At 36.9% G+C, this 18,047-nt stretch overlaps 1 protein-coding gene across 11 annotated transcripts in view; it reads left to right on the top strand.

The window, feature by feature from the left end:
- PHF21A (PHD finger protein 21A) overlaps positions 1-18,047 on the top strand; it is a 131,251-nt gene that overhangs the window by 24,224 nt on the left and 88,980 nt on the right. For all 11 annotated transcript variants that reach the window (XM_082317437.1, XM_082317436.1, XM_082317438.1 and 8 more), the window contains 3 exons: positions 7,905-7,945; positions 12,617-12,753; positions 17,395-17,427. In XM_082317437.1, the coding sequence (XP_082173563.1) occupies positions 12,700-12,753; positions 17,395-17,427 (87 nt within the window). In that variant the 5' untranslated portion in view covers positions 7,905-7,945; positions 12,617-12,699. The remainder of the gene's footprint in view (positions 1-7,904; positions 7,946-12,616; positions 12,754-17,394; positions 17,428-18,047) is intronic.

The following is an 18,047-nucleotide window of genomic DNA, read 5'->3' as shown; positions in this document are numbered from 1 at the left end:
CACGGATTTATTCCCTTAACTGATACTCCCTTTAAGTAGTTTTCACTGTACTTTGTAACCATGGAAATGGTGTACAGATAATATTTATAAGGTAGAAGGAAAAACAGGGTGTCTAATGGGACCCTTGCTGTTCAGAAATCTCTTCAGCAAAAAAAAAAGTCCAGACTCTTGGGATTCTGTATAAGGGTAATAGGAATTCTTCTGTAATGCAGAATGATTTTTCTAGAATATATGTATTCACTTCAAATAAATTAGTTCATACATTCATGTTGGATAGTCCTTTAAAAATTCATATTCTTTCACCTCAGTTCTCTCAGTTGTGTAATCAGTTTGCTCTTCATTGAAATGCTACATTTAAGAAAACTGTAATTGATTTGCAGTCACTCTGTGCTAACACTGAAATGGAAAGCTTGTTTTTGCTTGCTGGTACAGTTCTTAAATGCTTATATTTTGGACTGACACTTTCACTGTTTCCTCTCTAAAGCCTGGAAGAATGAGCAAATAGCTCAGTTACTTTGAGTTGTATATACTTCTGTTATCCGGCCTCCCCTCTCCAGGAGCAGAATCCTTCCCTTCCTTAACTGCTGAGGATGTGTGTGTGTGGGGGGATTGGTTTGTTTTGTTTTAATTTTATTCCTCATCTTTAGTATTTTGCTCTTAACTTTTTTTCACTTGTTTGGCATTTCCCCCTGCTGGCAGATGGAGTTAATAGCACTTCTTTCTGCTGTGGAAATGGAAGGCTGTAGTTGTCCTTGAATGTCACTGTTTTATGGTTGAGGCGCTGGCTGCTTTTTCTGATTTCCCCCCCCCCCCCGAACACCTCTGGTAGGTAGATAAAATTCAAAGAATAGTTTGTACAAGCAGGGGATGCGTGCATACCTGAAGTTCTTCCCATCATAAGTGCAGTAGCATTTCCAGTGATAGAGATACCTCTAGTTTTGCATTTCATGCCTGCAGCCTTGCAGCACTACCCAGATCATCTCCTCTTGTGCTCTGGACCTCTTCCCAAAACTCTTAAGGCACTTCTGCCTCACTAACGCATCGTTCCCGCGAGCCAGTTCTTTCCAAGATAAAGTGGATTGCTAGAAGGGGAAAAATAGTTTGGCACTCAATATGAAATTTCCTGTCATGTTTAAAGGAATAAAACAAGAAATCAGAGATCCATCCGTTCTTAATGGAATTTGAGGGGAAAAATACTTTAATCAGTACTAGAGTAGAGTTTTCTTAATTTTTTTCTTGTTCTTTGCATCTTCAGTTGTTAAATTAATTACTAGGCTTTCCTCTGTGTGTTCTTTCTAGAAAGTAGTCTTCTCTCCTCCTTGCAACTCCTTCTCCTCTATCTCCTTTTCTCCAAATAGTCCTCTGTCTCTGAAGTATGAAAGGAAGGCAAAAACTTCAGTGACTGGAATGAGACATTTACAGCACACTTCAAGAACAGTAGAGGATAATGAACTGATTTTTCTAGGCGTGTTATTAAAAAAAAATGCAAAACACCAACCTCCAAATAATGTCCCTTTGACTTTCTTATAAATTTTGAGACAAAACAGTGGGCTAGTACAGGTGGGAGGGAACAACTCTTTCTGTTTTCTATTGACCTTCCATCTTTTTTCCCCTCCCAGCTGTATGTATACTTTGAAAATAAGTTGAAAATAATATTAAAAAAAAAAATCCAGTTCTAAGACTTAACAGATTAACTGACTTTTTTTTGAAGTTTAATTGATAAACTTTGTTTTCTAAAAAAACTCACGTTTCCAGCAACTTTATGGAATGTGGCAGAATGCAGCAAAAATTTTTAGAAACAAACACCGAACTCTGCCTTCCACTGACTTATATCTTTACATCATGTAAATGTTTTAATTTTTGCAAAAAATTCCCTGGCTCCCTGCTTCAAATATGAAACTTTGCTATTGTATTGTTAGTAAAGCATAAACTTATAGACTTAATTAGGACCAAGGTTTCCTCTTAGCGTATGTATAGATAAACAATCCTTCTAAATAACAAAGCAATTCACTAAAATAAAAGTTCAGGTCATCCAGCTTTTTACTTGAGCATGATTTTAGCCATGCTGTGTAGAAGGTGGTTTTGTGTTTATTTAAAACTGGTGAATGGTAACTCACCGAGCAATGTGAAGCTTAGTGTTCTTGTTTGTATTTCTCTGTCTGCAGTACCATAACTTTTGAATGCAACAATGCTGTAAAACATCCCCATACGCTGGTTTCTGGGTACAAAAAATAGAATTGTACTGATGGTAACTTTATGAATGTTAGGAGGGGTTAGATGGGGAATACTTGTATTCCTCGGTATCCTTGGTATCAGGTCACGAAGAACTTCTGGCAGGCTTACTAATGGTCATGGGTTAGAGAGGCAGACTTTCTGTAATTTTCTAGTTTAGTTTTTATTAAAAAAAGTTTCCTGAATGCCTTATTGTATGGAAGGAAATAGAAAAGCAGGGAGTTGAATTTGTCATGGGTTGGTTTGGTTTTGTTCTGTTCTAACTGGCAGCACCTTACTCTTTTTCCTTTAAAAGGAGGGAGGGTATATGTGTGTGAGAAGTGGGAGGATGAGTGTTTTATTTTAAAGATGGCTTAAATGGTTAATCCTTGGCGAGTTAAATTATGCAAACTTTTTTCCTTTTGAGTGTAAGTGGCTTTAAGATGTGCTTCTCTGATTCAAGAAGTATACTAAGACTGTTCAAAGAAGAAGGGTTTGTGAGTGGGTAAAAAGTGCAAAGCACATACCTTAAATCTGCTCAGGTGAGAGAGGCGATCCTGAGATTTGAAAACATACTTGTGCTAACTTTCCACTAGGCCAAGCGTGCTTTTTCATTTTGCTAGAGAGCGCTCATTCCCCCCCCCCGCCCCCATCCCCTGGATGCCAGGAAAGGCTGTGTTCAGGAAGAGTTGCTAATGGCAATCAGAGCTGTAGCCATAGGACAAGCAGAGCTAAGAGGATGATCTTCATCTGCTTACATGTGTTTGACTGCCATGGCAAGTCTTGGTTGATATTTTAAAAATCGGGTTGTGAAGTGGTTTTGTCTTTACAACGGGGATGGTCTTTTTAGCTGTAATGAGTCTTTTAGCTCATTTTCTGTATGTTAAATATAGTACTGCTTTTGCAAAGACGAATGATGGCATCACGCACTTCCATTAAAACTTAGTTTGATGGTTTTCTGAACTCTTTTAGAGAAGGTGAAGTGATCTATCCCCAAATGAAATCAGCTTCTGGTGTTGTAAACTCCAAACTGCATCTGTTTTATGGCTAATCATCGTGGCAGAAGGAACTTGGAGGCAGAATTGGAGCTTGTTGTTTGAATCCCGTGGGTTGTCTGTATGCATCAATAGAAAGTCCAGGCTCCTTGACCATTTTAGTGGGAGTTGTCTACCAGTATTGGGTGGGGATAGGGAGGAGAAAGAGAGAGAAGTTATAAAGGAGTTGTGCAGATGGACAAACTGGAAGGCATGGCTAGTACACTTCAGTGCAGTCTCAGTTATCTTGGGCAAGCCTGTTGGTCCCTTTACCACCTGCCTGACACGTGTTACTGGGGCTGACTGGGAGTTCTCCCAGCTGCAGCACACCGGCAAGATCAGATTCCCTGCACTGGCGCACGGGAGGCTTGGTTTTAATCACGGACACGGCCGCACTGGTGTTGCTAACATGATCATTGAAACGTGAGCCTTATAATAATGTAATTTGAAATAGCTTGTATACCCCCTGTCTGGGCTGTGTTTGGTCTGTCTTTTTCTTGAGACTGCAGAAATCCTGTCCTGTTAAGGAATATGAGTTGCTTCATTTCTGACTTGAGGATCACAGTAAAGTAACTGTTGCGACTTGTTTTCCTAGAACATATTGATAGAGTGCTCTCTATGTACAGGATGTCTTTCAAATCTAGGAAGGAGACCTGTTGCTTTGAGGAGTTCAGTTCTGTCTAAAGACAGAGATCCAGAGAAAACTGTGAATCCCTTCTGTGTGCAGTGTATTTTACACCAAAAAAAAATTTTTTTTTAAATTTTTTAATGAATGCTTTACACTTAATATTGTCAAGCAATGCTCTGAAATGTGAAAGAATGTCAGGCTCACAATTGCCTGTGCACAACAATTAGTCCTTTTTCATCTGAGTCTATCCTGTGCACTGAACAAGACTGAGGTCCTATTGGCAAAAACTAAAAATTACATAAGTAAATATTGTAATGTGATATGTACATATAAAGTTCCTGATTAAAGTTACGTGGTCCAACAGTAAACATGCGCAAGCTTCTAGAGTTAGGAAAAATGCTAACAAAAAATGGCTAAACATGACTTTTCATGTCTCCCATTTTTTCCAAATGAGTCTCTGGTTACGGTAGCATAAGCTTTATTGTATAACTTAAAGGTAATAATAAGTATCTGATTGATGTAACCAAACATCTTAATATACAGATACTTAGCATTTAAATAGTCTTAAACATTCAGGTGCTGTATGCTAAAAAGTTTAACCACGATGTGTAGTTCTTCTGATGCCCTCAGGGGCTACCAAGCCTTAAACATAGGAATTTTGTGTTTGAGGTTTTTGTTTTCGTAACAGTCCCATGAAATGAGTAACTTCTATTTAGGAACTTCAACAAAAAGTTTAAAGTTGATCTGCAGAATATGATTGTTTTGGTAATGGTGGTGTATTTTTCCTTACATATGTTGTATAGAATTGTTGAAAAGGTTAAGAGCCTTGGGGGGGGGGGGTATTACTTCTTTAAGTGTGTGTATATATCAAACTACCCTTCCTGTTAGTAACACTAACATCAGATTCTCAGCAGTCAATCTCACTAAGGAAAATGTGTTTCTAAGACTTTGATGTTTTATTTGCTTAATGCTAATTTAAATTGCTTTTTGTTTTTTAGCTTGTAGTCAACATAGGTAAGCATTGCTCAAGCTTTTCTTCTGATCATATGTATGTTTTGGGAAGAAGGCAGTGTTCTTAATAGAAAGCAGAGACGACTCCCAGAGCTGGGGTTTTAAAAACCCCAAATATTGCAGACTATACTGTAATAATCTGAGAGTTAGCTGTGCAGACTCATACCTCTGACAATTTACAGCACGTGTTTCTAGAGCCTTCAAAAGACCACCTCTATAAAATGAATAGCTGAGATTTCGTGATACATTTCTAGTTGCTGAAGTTTTTAAGAAACCCTGCAAAATGCTAAACTCTTCAGATGTCTCTATTGATATGAGTGATTGTGAGCTGTCTAATCTTAACTTTCTGATGTGTTTTGTAGTGAGAGAGGCACTGTGAGTTTGTGTGTGTACTCCTGCTGTGAACAAGAAATAATCTTATTTCATCTATAGCATGGATTTTATCTGGTACCTTTTTCATTAATGCTGTTCTGGGTTGGTTCCCAGTAGCCACAAATGTGGAGAATTGTCAAGAACCAAAGCTACAGGTTTAGTTGGTCATAAACTGTTCTCTACTATAAAAATGTTAAGAGCAATGGAAAACGTAAGCCTGTTTAAGGTGCTTGGAGTTACCAGTCTTGGATGTTCTTAATTTCTCTGTCTCAATTCCCTATCTAAGAAAACTTACCTGTATCAGGCACAAGTTTTTCTGTGGCTCTTGTTAGTGTGTTGCTTATGAGGAAACCAATTCTTTATTTGTTGTAGAGCTTAGATGTTGAATTGAAAAAAAGCATGCAAACTGAAAACTCAGAATGAAAAGAAATTATTCAACGGATACGTCATTCTTTAAGCTTGTCCTCTCTGGTAAATGAGGCAGAGATGCCAGTAAAAATACTATACTTGCATGAGGGCAGAATTAAAGTATTTTGTATTTCCAAAGGACTGACTTTCAAACATTAACCTGTTCTAAACACTTAAGAAAAAGCCTGTAAAAAATTATGTACAGAAGAGGATGCAAATGTATTTCCATTCCCTGTCTAGGTCTCTCTAAGTGCCTTCTCCAAGGCAACACAGCAAATCACTCAGATAGTCACGATTAAACTCCCGGTGTTCTTGACTTTGTCCTCGGGAGCCCCTGGGTTCTCAGCCTGGGGTTGCAGCCCTTCAGAGTGGTTAAATGCAATCTGAAGGTTTGTAACTGCGGCTTTTTTCTGCGCAGTTCAGTCTTGATGAAGCTAGGGTCCTACTATGAAGACCAGTCTCTACATGGCGAGGGGGGGGAGGAAGGAACAGTTAATCATGTTTTTATTTTTAAGTGACAGTTTTCTCTTCAGTTTATGTGTGTACTTGTGCTACAAGTAAATTGATATTTTTCTTTTTAAAATAAAAATTATGCTCTCTTATTCTAAGACTATATTTGCAAATGTGTAGCATCGACCGTTTTGCTTAGCTTTCCGGAGTCAGTCATCTACAGTGGCAAGATTTTTTTTTTTTTTTTTTTTTTTTTTTAAAATTAATAGCATGGAGATATAGTTGTAGTTGCTTGTTGAAGAGGGACAGTTAGCGCTTGCGTGATGAAAGAGCCTCCTCTATAGGTTTTTGGACCAATGAAATAACTGATTGATAGTGGGAGATGGTGGTAACAACTCAGGTTTTAATATTGAAGAAGAAACAACTAGAGTTTGAGAATCACACCTGTCTCTTCAGCACCCTCAAGAGTGAGGGTATTTCAAATTCTGTAGCATCCAGAGCAAATGCACCTAATTTGAAGATAGCCTCAAAATAGTCCATACTCCCCAGTTCATAACCTGCCATGTTAGCAGATGGATGTTATTGAAACTAACCTGAAATTGCTCTAAAATTAATTTAACAACATATTTTCTGTAATATTTTGTTGCTCAAATTGCACAATAAAATTTGAGACTTGGAGAGTGACAATACTTACAGTCACTACCAGCAGCAGGCTTCCTGTTTTCTGTTCTTGGTGTTCATCAGCACCCTGGTTCTGCTGGTTAGTAAATGTAAACTCCTCCACTTGTGCTGGTCTCCACTGAGTGAGAGATGATTATGTGGCTTTCTACTGCTGTATCTATTTATAAGGCTGGGGCTTAAACTTCAGCTCTGTGATGACTTGTGTGTGGATAGAAACATATCAGAAAAGATCTTGTTAGCTATGGAGTTGAAGCTTAAAATAGGCTAATATTCTAGTATTTTACTAGAAAATTGGAGTATTTTGGAGGCTTTTTTAGCATCAGGCAAAGTAATTGAGCAAATGAGTTATTGTTTATATTTTAGCTATGTTTTTAGGACTCTGACTCACGAGTTTTTTATGATTCATGTGAGCATGATTTAAGAGGTACTACCTTGCTCCGCTGCTAAATGTTGTTCTTCCCATGACACAGGCAGTGTAATGGGCAGTGTATCTTCTCGGCCTCCACAGTTCATGACCTAGCATATTAGCTTAAACTGCCATTGATTTCAGTTTACATTAGTACTCTGGGATTTGAGCTCTAGTGACTGTGCTGACACACCACCTGCTCTACCATCTTTGTTGTGTTGGTATAACCTCTAGCAGAGGTGGTAGGCAAATGGCTGGGGGGGGGTAACCTTGTCATATTTAGCTGTGGCAACTGACAGGGTTTGTGATTTATATGTTAATAAATGTAATGGAAAGGAGGTATTTCCCTCAAGGGAGGGGGACACAAGCCTTGCACAGAACTAGAAAAGCTTGTACTTGTAATCTCTTCTTCCTCTAGTGACAGTAATAGTTTGTATTTTAATCCAGATTAGAACTGTAGGTCTCCTTGGCTTTCCCTGCCATGTCAAACAGATTTTCTTTCCAAGTGGTATTTTATAGTTAGCTTCAGCACTTAAAAAAGAAGCCAAAAACTGAAAAAAACAAACAAAAAACCCCTCCCCAAACCCCAAAAAACTCCCCCTTGCCCCAACTTTCCAAATCTTTGAATTTTCTTTTTCTGTTTCAAACTGTAGTTAAGCTGTTTGTAATTATCTTTTTTTTTGTTGTTGTTTTTCTTTTGTAGGAGGGGGTAGAGAGCTGAAGGGAATAACTTTCTCAAAACCGGTAAGTACTTCTTCCCAGGGCTAAGATGATTTACCTAAGAATAGATGATACGAAGAGCTGGCATCCATTCCTGGAAAAGTTTGATGTTTACTGAAACTGAAATCCTATCCTTATATTCAGAAATTAAATCTTAAAAAGTAAATGTTACTGATGGAAGCCCCAGTCCTATAAATAAAATTACTGTAGGGCTGAGATTTGGGCCCAAGGGTCTGTAAGTACAGTGGACATTTAAATTCATCTACTCAAAAATAATAATATTTTTTTTCTGTGTAATGTGAAAACCAAATTTATTTGAAGGGATTTTTGGCACAGAAAGACTTCTCTCTAAAATTTTAAGTTACTCAGAGTCATTCCATACTCACAGAAGGCATTCATGGCTTTTGTATGGGTCCTACCTTTTTTTTGTGTGTGTGTGTGTATATATATATATATATATATACACACACACCTTGTCAGCATGTTTTTATTATAGTTTCCAAAATAGCTGTAGTGTAAATAGCTTTGTGATATTTTAGAGGTTCTGATGTGGATTGTATTTAATTGAGATAATAATGGAGAAGTGCTAATGCACTTACATGATTATTGTAGAGTTTAAGGTTTCATTAAGTCTCTGAATATTTATATAGTATATAAACATCTACTACCTTAACTGTAGTGCATTGGGGTACTTATCTGAGTATGAAATTTTAAGTCACGAAGCAACCGCATAAGAAATAAGGGTTTATTTATAACAAATGAGTGCCAGCAAGAAATTGAATGGAGGACTGCTGCCTCCAATAGTTGAAATCAATCCAAGGAATCGCAAATTCACCTCTTGCTCTCAGTACTCTTTCTGGCTGAGGCTTGGAAGTCTGTCTGGATGTACAAGAGATGCACGTACTCCACAATCCTCTGCTTTCCTTTTGGAAGTCACTGATTCTAGCATTGAACAAGGCCTTTGCATGTTTTCCTTTAAAAACTAATGGAATGAAGGATGTTTGCAGACCAACCCATCCATGCAATTTCCATCATCTACAAGCTTTTTAATTAAAATAATTCTGCTGTCATAACAGTAAAGTGGAAAATGCAGTATGTTTTATGATTAATCCAGGGATGGTTTTATACATCTTCAGATGTGGTATTCTAGGTAGTTTATAATGCCACTGGACTTAAGTTTTTAAATCTTCCCTTGAAGTTCAGTCTAAAAGAATGAAAGTTCAAAAATATTGAGGAGTTTTGCACTCGCAAAATGTGTGTGACCACTTGCTTATGTAGTTTTGTACCTGCTTTCAAAGGAAATACTAGCAACGTTTAACAAGCCACCCTCATAGATTTTTTTCTAGACATTATTGTACATAAAAGAGAAAAACACAGTCTAGGATTTGTTGGATGTAAGGAATGATCACTTTTTTTTTTTATTAACGTTGGATAAGCGTTTACGGTACTTCAGGGGAATTTTGGACAGCGATAACTTTGGATAGTTATTCCTGCTTGGGAAGGGAAGCTACAAGTGCATGTTCTAGAGTGTTTCAGTTCTAGAGGGGTACAACTGAATAACAACTGTATATATTTCATATTCAGAAGTCAGCAGCTTGACCAAATTTTTAAATGAACATTTTATTTAATATGTTCCCCCACCCCACCAATGATTTGGGTGCTTAGAACACTTCAGAACCTCTTAATTTTTTCACTGTCCTTTTCCTGTTTCCTTGTCTCTAAAGTGGTGGCAATGCATGCCTTGGCTGGGATGCCATGCCAAATATATGGTATCTTAGTTGTAATTTAACAAAGTTCTCATAACTGCTTTTCCTGGTTCTTTTTTTTACTACGGAGAACACTGATGCTGCTAGCTGACAAATACAGCAGCTGGCAGAGGTGATTGCAAAAGATCATTCTTTACTGTGTGGCCTTTGCTGCTGGAGCAGCATTAGTTTCTCTTTCCTTACATATCAGACACTTAGTTTTTGAAGAGGGGGTTGTTTCCTATGTTTAAAATGTGCTTTCAGTGTAACTTTGCCAGCAGAAGGTAACTGGAAGTAAATAAGACTGCAAAGTGAGTTGCTCTGAGGCTATAATGGGAATGCTGGAGGAGGGGAAGTAGGAAGAAAGAGTCAAGAGTTAGAAAACTCTTAGAAGAAAGGTCAAAAGTCTGTTAATCTCTCTTGCCTTTTCTTGGAAGCTTCAGTCTTATGAATTGAAATTAATTCTTCAGGATGTTATAGTATGGCACCTATTTCAAATTTATGTATATTGAAGGAATAAATTTTAAGGAATCTTAAAATCTGCTAACTTTTAAAATTACAATGAAAGGAAAATCTGAAATTGTAACAATTATTTTGGGATAGAACTGAATGATTGGTATGTTACTAGAATTGTTTGGTTGTTTTTTTTTTTTTTTACTTGTCACAATAGATGTTCGTCAATATGACAGTGAATTACATTTGTTCATGTCTACACCATTGTAAAAATGGCTAGGCTGAGCAACCACTTGCTTCTGCTAAGCACTATCACTTTTTTCTTAAACATTTTAAAAATTAATTTTAAAATCTTTCTAGCTATTCAGGGCATCTGTGAAATCAGGTTGGATTAGTTTTTTATGAACCTTTAATACTATAATTTCTTTCTGTCAAATTAAGTTGGGCATTAATAGTAGTTGCTTAATCTTTATATGTTTTTGTTTTTGTTTTTGTTTTTTACAGAAGTACTGTGTCATTTTTCCCATGAACTAGTACTTTAGTACTAGTACTTTACAGTTGCATGTATTAAAAGTATGGGTATTGTTTACATTCTCAGTTGATATAACTGTCTCTTCTGCTGCTTTGCACTTAACTTTAAAGTTATCTTTAAAGTTAGTGATACTAGCTATTCATCATGAGTGCCTTCTCGTTCATTGAAGACACACTGAGAAAGAAACTATGGCCATATCTGCCTGTATCTTTACCACAAAATCGAATTTCTAAGGCTTATGAAAGACTTTTTGCCTCTGCAGTGGGTTCCAGTTTACATGAGCCAGTTTCCCACGTGATTTTCTGAAGCATGGTTTCTTTTGAAACTGCAGTGGTAGGGACTTCATGCAGACTATAGTTGTTCTTGTCAGTGAGTGGAAGTAATAATCCGGGATTCTATTTTCTCATTACTGTTTGTGGTAATAGAACAGGGAACTGTGTGTAATTTCCATGTATCCCTTGATACAAATTACAATTTTATGGAGAGTAGTGCTGCAAAGGCAGCTGGTTTCGCTCGTCTGTGTCACATGTGGGAGAGGCCCTTGCAGAAGGTCATTTAATGTGTTGACTAGAAGTCTGATCAGGTCTTTGTTATTTAAATAAGTAACTTTAAGCTAACAGCAGACAGCACTGACAAAGAATGAGTTTAAATATAATGCTTTTTAAAACCCCTTTATAGTCTTCTCTTTTTGTAACATATTTCTGTTTGGAAAGAAACAATTAATTTAAATAAACAAAACAAAACGCACACATCCCAACTTTTTATTTTCAGGAGTTCGCAAACTTGTCCAGCACTTCAGTTTACTATAGTGAGACAATGTTAAAATTATTTAACCTAGGGGAATTATTCTCTTTTTACAGCCTACATGTCTAATCTAAACTGTCAATATCCTTTTGAAAACAATGAAGTCCCATTATGAAGGCCTCTGACTTGGCTACAATACCTGTGCAATAATTGTGAGCAATTTTCAAAAAATAAAAAAATAGGAACTGTTTGAACATGCCAGCAGTTCTTTAATGTGTCGTGTCTGGATGGAAAAGCGACTGGAAAGATTGCTATATAATGCTTTCTGATGGCTTTTGTGTGTATGTATTTATAGATGTTTTTACACAGGTTCCATTGTGATTTGAGCATATGGGATAGAGACAGGAATCTTAATCCTGTTTCAGAAGCTGATACCTTTAACATATTCCTGAAAAAAAAATCTCTTGTCCAACTTTCAAGGCTTTTAGAAGTATGGCTGATAATGCTTTTCTATGTCAGAGGTTGGGGGGATTAATTTGTTTGTAGTACAAGTGAAGACGGTAAACTCATACTCATGTTCTACAAGTAGAATTCCAGGATTAAAAGGATTTTAAAATTAACGGGCTTGAAAAAGTCTTGTGCTGCTTTATATCAATCTTGTGTTCCTTCAAAATAGGTTTCAACTGAAATGACTAACTCAGCACAAACTTTAGGCAGTGGGTTATTAATATATTAATGTTGTTCTGTCAAATTGCATGCAGACTATCCCATCTAAGAACAGCTCTATAGTATCATGGAAGTATGTTAATGCAGTATGTTCTGTTTAACAATTTATTGCTGTTTGGGTTGCAGAATTCTAGTCTCCAGAATATTTTCTCATCTACACAGATTTTTAAAACATTCTCAGTAGTTAAATTTTCTAATTTAATATGCAACTGCAATAGGATATTGGTAGGAAATAGCTGCCTGCAAACTAAGATAAGGGACAAGTATGTCAACTTTGGGATATGTGGGAAGTAACAAATTTGGCTAAATGACTCCAAGGCAGGCATTTTGTACAGCCTGTAGATTTCTTGTGTTCGAAAGATTGATTGTGTTTAGGATAGAAATCTGCAGTTGAATATAGTTCACTACTGAATTCCTGCTCTGTTATAATCTCCTTTTTTTCAAATTGATTTCTCTCCTTCACTAACCAAAACAAAACCTTTTTTATTTCTATAGCACCGGTGTTAAAAGAGGAAACCAGAAACTAAAGGCACTGGAATCAGCAAAGACACTTCTAGAGAAAGTGGAGAAGGTGGAGAATGGAGCTGCAGACTCTACAGGAGGCTCTGAAAGTGGAAATTCAGGTTCACCAGGTAATTTGTATTCTTTCTTGTTTTATACTTCCAAATAATAGCAGCATTGGTACTGCTGATAGTATTAATACTCATGGCAGCATTAAGTAATAGCACTACAACTATAGTAATAATTGTTTTATAAGCTTGAAACTGCTTTAGAATTTTATCCTCTGCATTTTGACCCCAACACCTGTTGTTTTTTAGCAAATGTGAAAAATTTACATATCAGGCTGTGGGTGGGGATTTTTTTTTTTTTTTTTTTATTTTTATTTTGTAGCAGTGATAAAAACATTCTGAAAACTCTATGTTCAGCAACTTCTGTCTGGAAGGTTTTTCTAATGTTCTGAAGCCAACTTCAGTATTCAGTTGGCAATGGAAGAATATGGTGGAGGAACAATTCAAGCGAAATGTGCGTAGTGCTGTATGGTCTCATCTGGTGCTTCTCTTCTGGAGACTAAAGTCTTCTAATTTAGTACCTTCTAAACTTGTAATTGTATATTTTCGCTAACCAAAATGTTGTAGTGCCTGGGCTCAGAAATTTTTATACGTTGGGTCTTTTTACTGATAGGATGTCCAATACTATATGGCAGTAGAGTTGCAGTTTGCCATTCTGTTACAATACAAATGAGAAATATTAAAAATAATAAAACCTAATTTAGCAAATGTAAGAGGACATATGCATATTAATTCTTGGAACAAAATTGTTACAGCCATAAACATAGAGTAGCTGCCAACTTGAAATGTTAAATTTATCAATGAGACCTTTTCTAAAGACAGTTCTCCAAGTATTTCTGTTGGATATCTGAAACTCACAACTGCTACACAGTGGATAAAAGAAATATGATACATGCTACACCGATCAGTGTAACCCATCATATAAAATTTGGAAGATGTCTCCAAATTACCTGGTGACTTGTCTGAACAAGAGTTCTAGATGACTTGTTCAGTAGTTGCTGCAATGATCAGCATAGTGCAAGAACTTGAACGGGTGGATTAGTAAAATGAAACTATGTCTGCTTTAACAAAATACAACTTTCAGCTAGGGAGAAAAATTTGAAAAAGCTAATTTCCAGAACTACAGACAAGTATTTTGCTCTCCTCAAACTCCAAGGCCCTTGCATTCAAAACTTCAATGAAGTTTTGTTACAAGGGTAAGGAAATTCAGAAATTGCCCATAGCATTTTGCTGCAGGCCTTAAAAAATTTAAGGCCACTACGTATTTTGTTTTCAAGTATTATCTGCTGTATGGTGATCAGAACACTAGTCATACTTGTCTTTGTATAACAGCATTTACCTCATGTGTGTATCTTCATTCCCTATTATGCCTAAGCTAACCAAAAATTTTAAGACTCTGAATTTTGAATAATCTTTAGCATCAGTTCATAATGATGATGAACAGAGATGAAGACTGGAAAATGTCCAAAAAGACTTTTTTTTAACAACTTAAAGATTTTTTTTTTTTTTTTGACCCTGTTTGCCTTAGCTTTGCCCAATCCTCATTAAAAGTGAGCTCTGCACTGAAATCAAGTTTAATTAAATTTGGTTTTAGTTGGTGAAACTACACAAGCCATTATATCAAAGCTTGTCTTTTTTTTTTTTTTTTCCTTCAAGATACTGTATATTCCCATAATTAAGGCTAAGAACAAGTCTAAATGTTTACAATGGAAAATAACACTTGCAGCAACATGTTGGGTGCTTCAGTAAACTTTTCTTGAACTGTGCACGAGTGGTTACTGCTGTGCTCGTCAAGTGGCCACTGATAGAAAGGAAACTGGTTTTGGCACCAAAAAAAAAATTCTTCAAATTAAATCCTTGAACTGTATTGGGTATCTCAGAATTTTGTAACCTAGAGTTACAATATATCCGTTCTTTTGGCAGTGCTCAGCATTTGTGGAGAATTGTCTCACTTGTCATCTTTTACTTACCTAATATTTCTTTTTCTGAGGACTCTCTAAAAAAGCTTGCCAACACTCACGCAGTCATAGTTTGTCGTCCCCTTGTAAGTGGTGGACAGGTGTCTGTGATGGGCATACAGAGTTCAGCTCTGCACTGTGAGCAAAGCCTCCCAGCTTCCTGATGCCATGTGTTACCTGTGACTGCTTACACAGCTGTAGAAAGCGATGCTCAGTATGGCTATTTTTGTTTGTAGAATAGCTCCTTGTTTCCCGCCTATTACAGTTCACCTCTAGAACTCTGTTTGAAGTGTCGATGCTGCTGATTAGGCAAAGTGTATCTTAAACTACCAGTAAGGACCCAAAGGAGGTGTTTAGAAAAAGCTACTTTTTTTGTTTCATTTTGATGATCGAAGAATCTTCCATAAATGAAGTCTGACCAGGTCACTTGCTGTATCAGAGTACAGCTTCAGCATTCGAATATCTTCCATGTTAAAGCTATATTGCTTGCCCTGAGAAGAGATGCATCAAATCTAAGTAGTTCATTCTGCTACTGTGTTGACTTAATTAAGGTTATTTGAAACAGTCTGCTCTTCATAGTTTTGATCACAAGAGGTGTTAAAGGATTTATATTTAGCTATTCTCAGAGAAGGGTTGGGCTTCATGGATGACTTCTCGAGCTGATGCGTGGAAAGAACCTAAAACATCCTTTAGGTTTTAAAATATCTTAAATTTAGCTTGCATTTGGGGTCAGTGCAAAAGAACTTTTTTTTTCTTATGATTGGATGACAGAGTATTGTGTGATCCATAAATTTAGCAATACTTTATGAACAGTTTACAGTCACCAACTGTATTGTCTTATGACTGAGCATGTACAAGCACTTTGTATAAAAACTAACAGATTTATTGCTTGTCAAACTCTGATGTGGCAGAAAGCACCAAGGAAAAATAAGCTAAGCGTGTAAGCAGAAGGGTAACAAAGCACCTTAGCTCCCATGACACTGAATAGCGGCGTGACGAAACAATAATATTCAGTATAGACAAATGCCAAGTGATGCACTTTGGAAAAATGGTCCTGGTTTTACATCTGCAATAGCAGGCTGTGAATTAGCTGTTAGCACTGCGGAGTACATGGAACATGCTACACTTGAGTGTAGCATGCAGTTCTAAACTTTGTCTCCAGATGATAGAGACAACTAGAGAAGTACAGGGAAGAGTGCTAAGAGTGAACAAAGCAATGGAATGATTTGTGCATGAGACTTTCAATCTGAAGAAGCGATGACTGATGGGGGAATATGTGGTGTGGAAAAAATGTAGGAAGAAGATGAATAGAGAAACAGTCATAAAATCATGGAATATCTTGACTTGGAAGGGACCCATAAGGATCATCGAGTCCAACTTCCAGCTGCTCTTGACTCGAGTCAAGACCGGTTTTCCATAATCTTATTTGCCCCTCATGCTTGCATTATCAGGAGGCAGATTCAAAAGAAAAAGGAGGTCCTTTTACATAAGAGTCCTGTAGTTAACTTTGGAACGTATTGTCACAGAATCTTGAGTGTTTTCCTGAGTTCAAAAAGTAATTAAGGCAGAGTAATGGAAGAAAAGTGTGCTGCTAGCTATTAAACTTAACACATAATCTTTGAAGACATCAGAGATGTAAATTTCTGAAAGATGGGAGATAACACTATGCTTGTCCAGCATAGCCATCATGCTGATGCCTTTGTTTGCTATCAGCTAGTACTAGATAGAAAATGCAGCAGGTAAACCTGTGGTCTGACACAATTATCTTTGCGTTATGCTTTTTTTTCCTGATTAATACCATTTTCAGGATGTGAAATGAAATAAACTTTTAAAGAGAATTAGTTGTCAAAGTCTGAATTCTCTGAGCAGTATTAGTGCAGGTGGAATGAAACACACTTTTCTTGCTTGCTCTGTCCTGTTTCTCACTCTTTTTCCTGATTCTGATGAGCAAATGGGGAAGAAAGTACGGAGTTTACATTTTTCTTTGCATGTGTGGAAGGCACATGGCAATGTGATGAATAAATGTGGCTGTAACCAAAAAAGAAATGGGAATTTTTGGTTTACATTGCCTCTTCATTCTGGGCTGTGGTTTTCTTTGGTGGCAGACTGGTAACTTTTTCCTTGCTTAGCAATAGACAGCATTCTCCTGCAGCTGCCTGAAGGAAGTGAAGGAGGAAGAATAGTGAATGGTAACCATCTGTCTGCTTTCCCTTGGATGTGGAGGGCATCTCTTCTACAATGATCTCAATCTCTCTCTGAGGGAGAAAAGTGGCAAAGATACTTCTGAACATGGGTCTTCCATGTGGTACCAGCCAAGCCAACACACAGGCGGACCCTCAGTACTCAAAATGTTCTGCTCTTGAATATACAAACAGCTTTTGTGCCCACAGCCGTTATCTGTGATTTGTGATTCTTGTGACTGCAAGCAAAGAAGGCAGCAGTTCTAGAGGAGACACAGCTATTATATTATCTTACCCAGCTGGCCTAAATTGTCCTTAAAAGGCATCACTTGTTCAAGATCTGTTTAGGAGAAGGAGAAAAAGCAGTAGCTTAGTATAGTAGTTTTACTATATTAATAAGAATGGGTTTGGAAATTATATAATACTGCATTCCAGGCCTTGCTATTGAAATGCTGTAAACTGAATATTTTGCTTTTACAAAGGTTCTTCAAAAATGTTGAATTTTAAACTGTTCAAGATCCGCAATGAAAATCTTCATTGTATTGTTGCATCTTTTTTCTTTCTAGAAATTGGTTGCCCAAATGAAGCAAGATCCGCAGGTAACTATTTATTTTTATACTGCATTATTTACCCTTAAAAATACAGGAAATAACAGTGCATAAAGTTTGAGAATTTTAGATATTTCTTGATCATGTTCTTCCTGGCTAACACAATGTTTAGAAGAAAACTATTATGAACAAGTCTTTAAACAATGACTGTTGGATAGTTTAAAACAAAAACTTTTGCCTTTATGAAGCCTTTTGCCTCACATTCTTAATAGTTTAAAGCAAGCGACTCTTGTGGGTTATGGTGCAGTTCAAACATATGCAGTAAGTTTCTGATTCTATTGGAAGCTGCTATATAAAATCTGCCGTTACTAGAATTCATGTTTTTCTTTTTTGAGTATCAGAAGGTTCACAGTTGTACAAGAAGAGAGGATATTTTGTCCAAATACAGAATGCAGCATAAGGCTGTGTTCAGATTGCCTGTCTTAGCTATCCAACTTCAGCACTGTAGTGTCCAAAGAGTGGACACTTGGCCTTAGGATGTTTCAGAGTTACTGAAGTTGGATAACTAGACTCCTCGTGTAGACAGCAGAAGTCATCCCTTTCCCAGTGACTGTGTAAGGAGACTAGGTTATCTTGTACAGCAATTAAGCACTCCAGTGTGCTGAATGGGG

Source organism: Platalea leucorodia, assembly GCF_965183815.1.
Source record: "Platalea leucorodia genome assembly, chromosome: 7".
In the NCBI taxonomy this organism is placed as follows: Eukaryota; Metazoa; Chordata; class Aves; order Pelecaniformes; family Threskiornithidae; genus Platalea; species Platalea leucorodia.
This window is presented reverse-complemented; position numbering and strand designations above follow the sequence as displayed.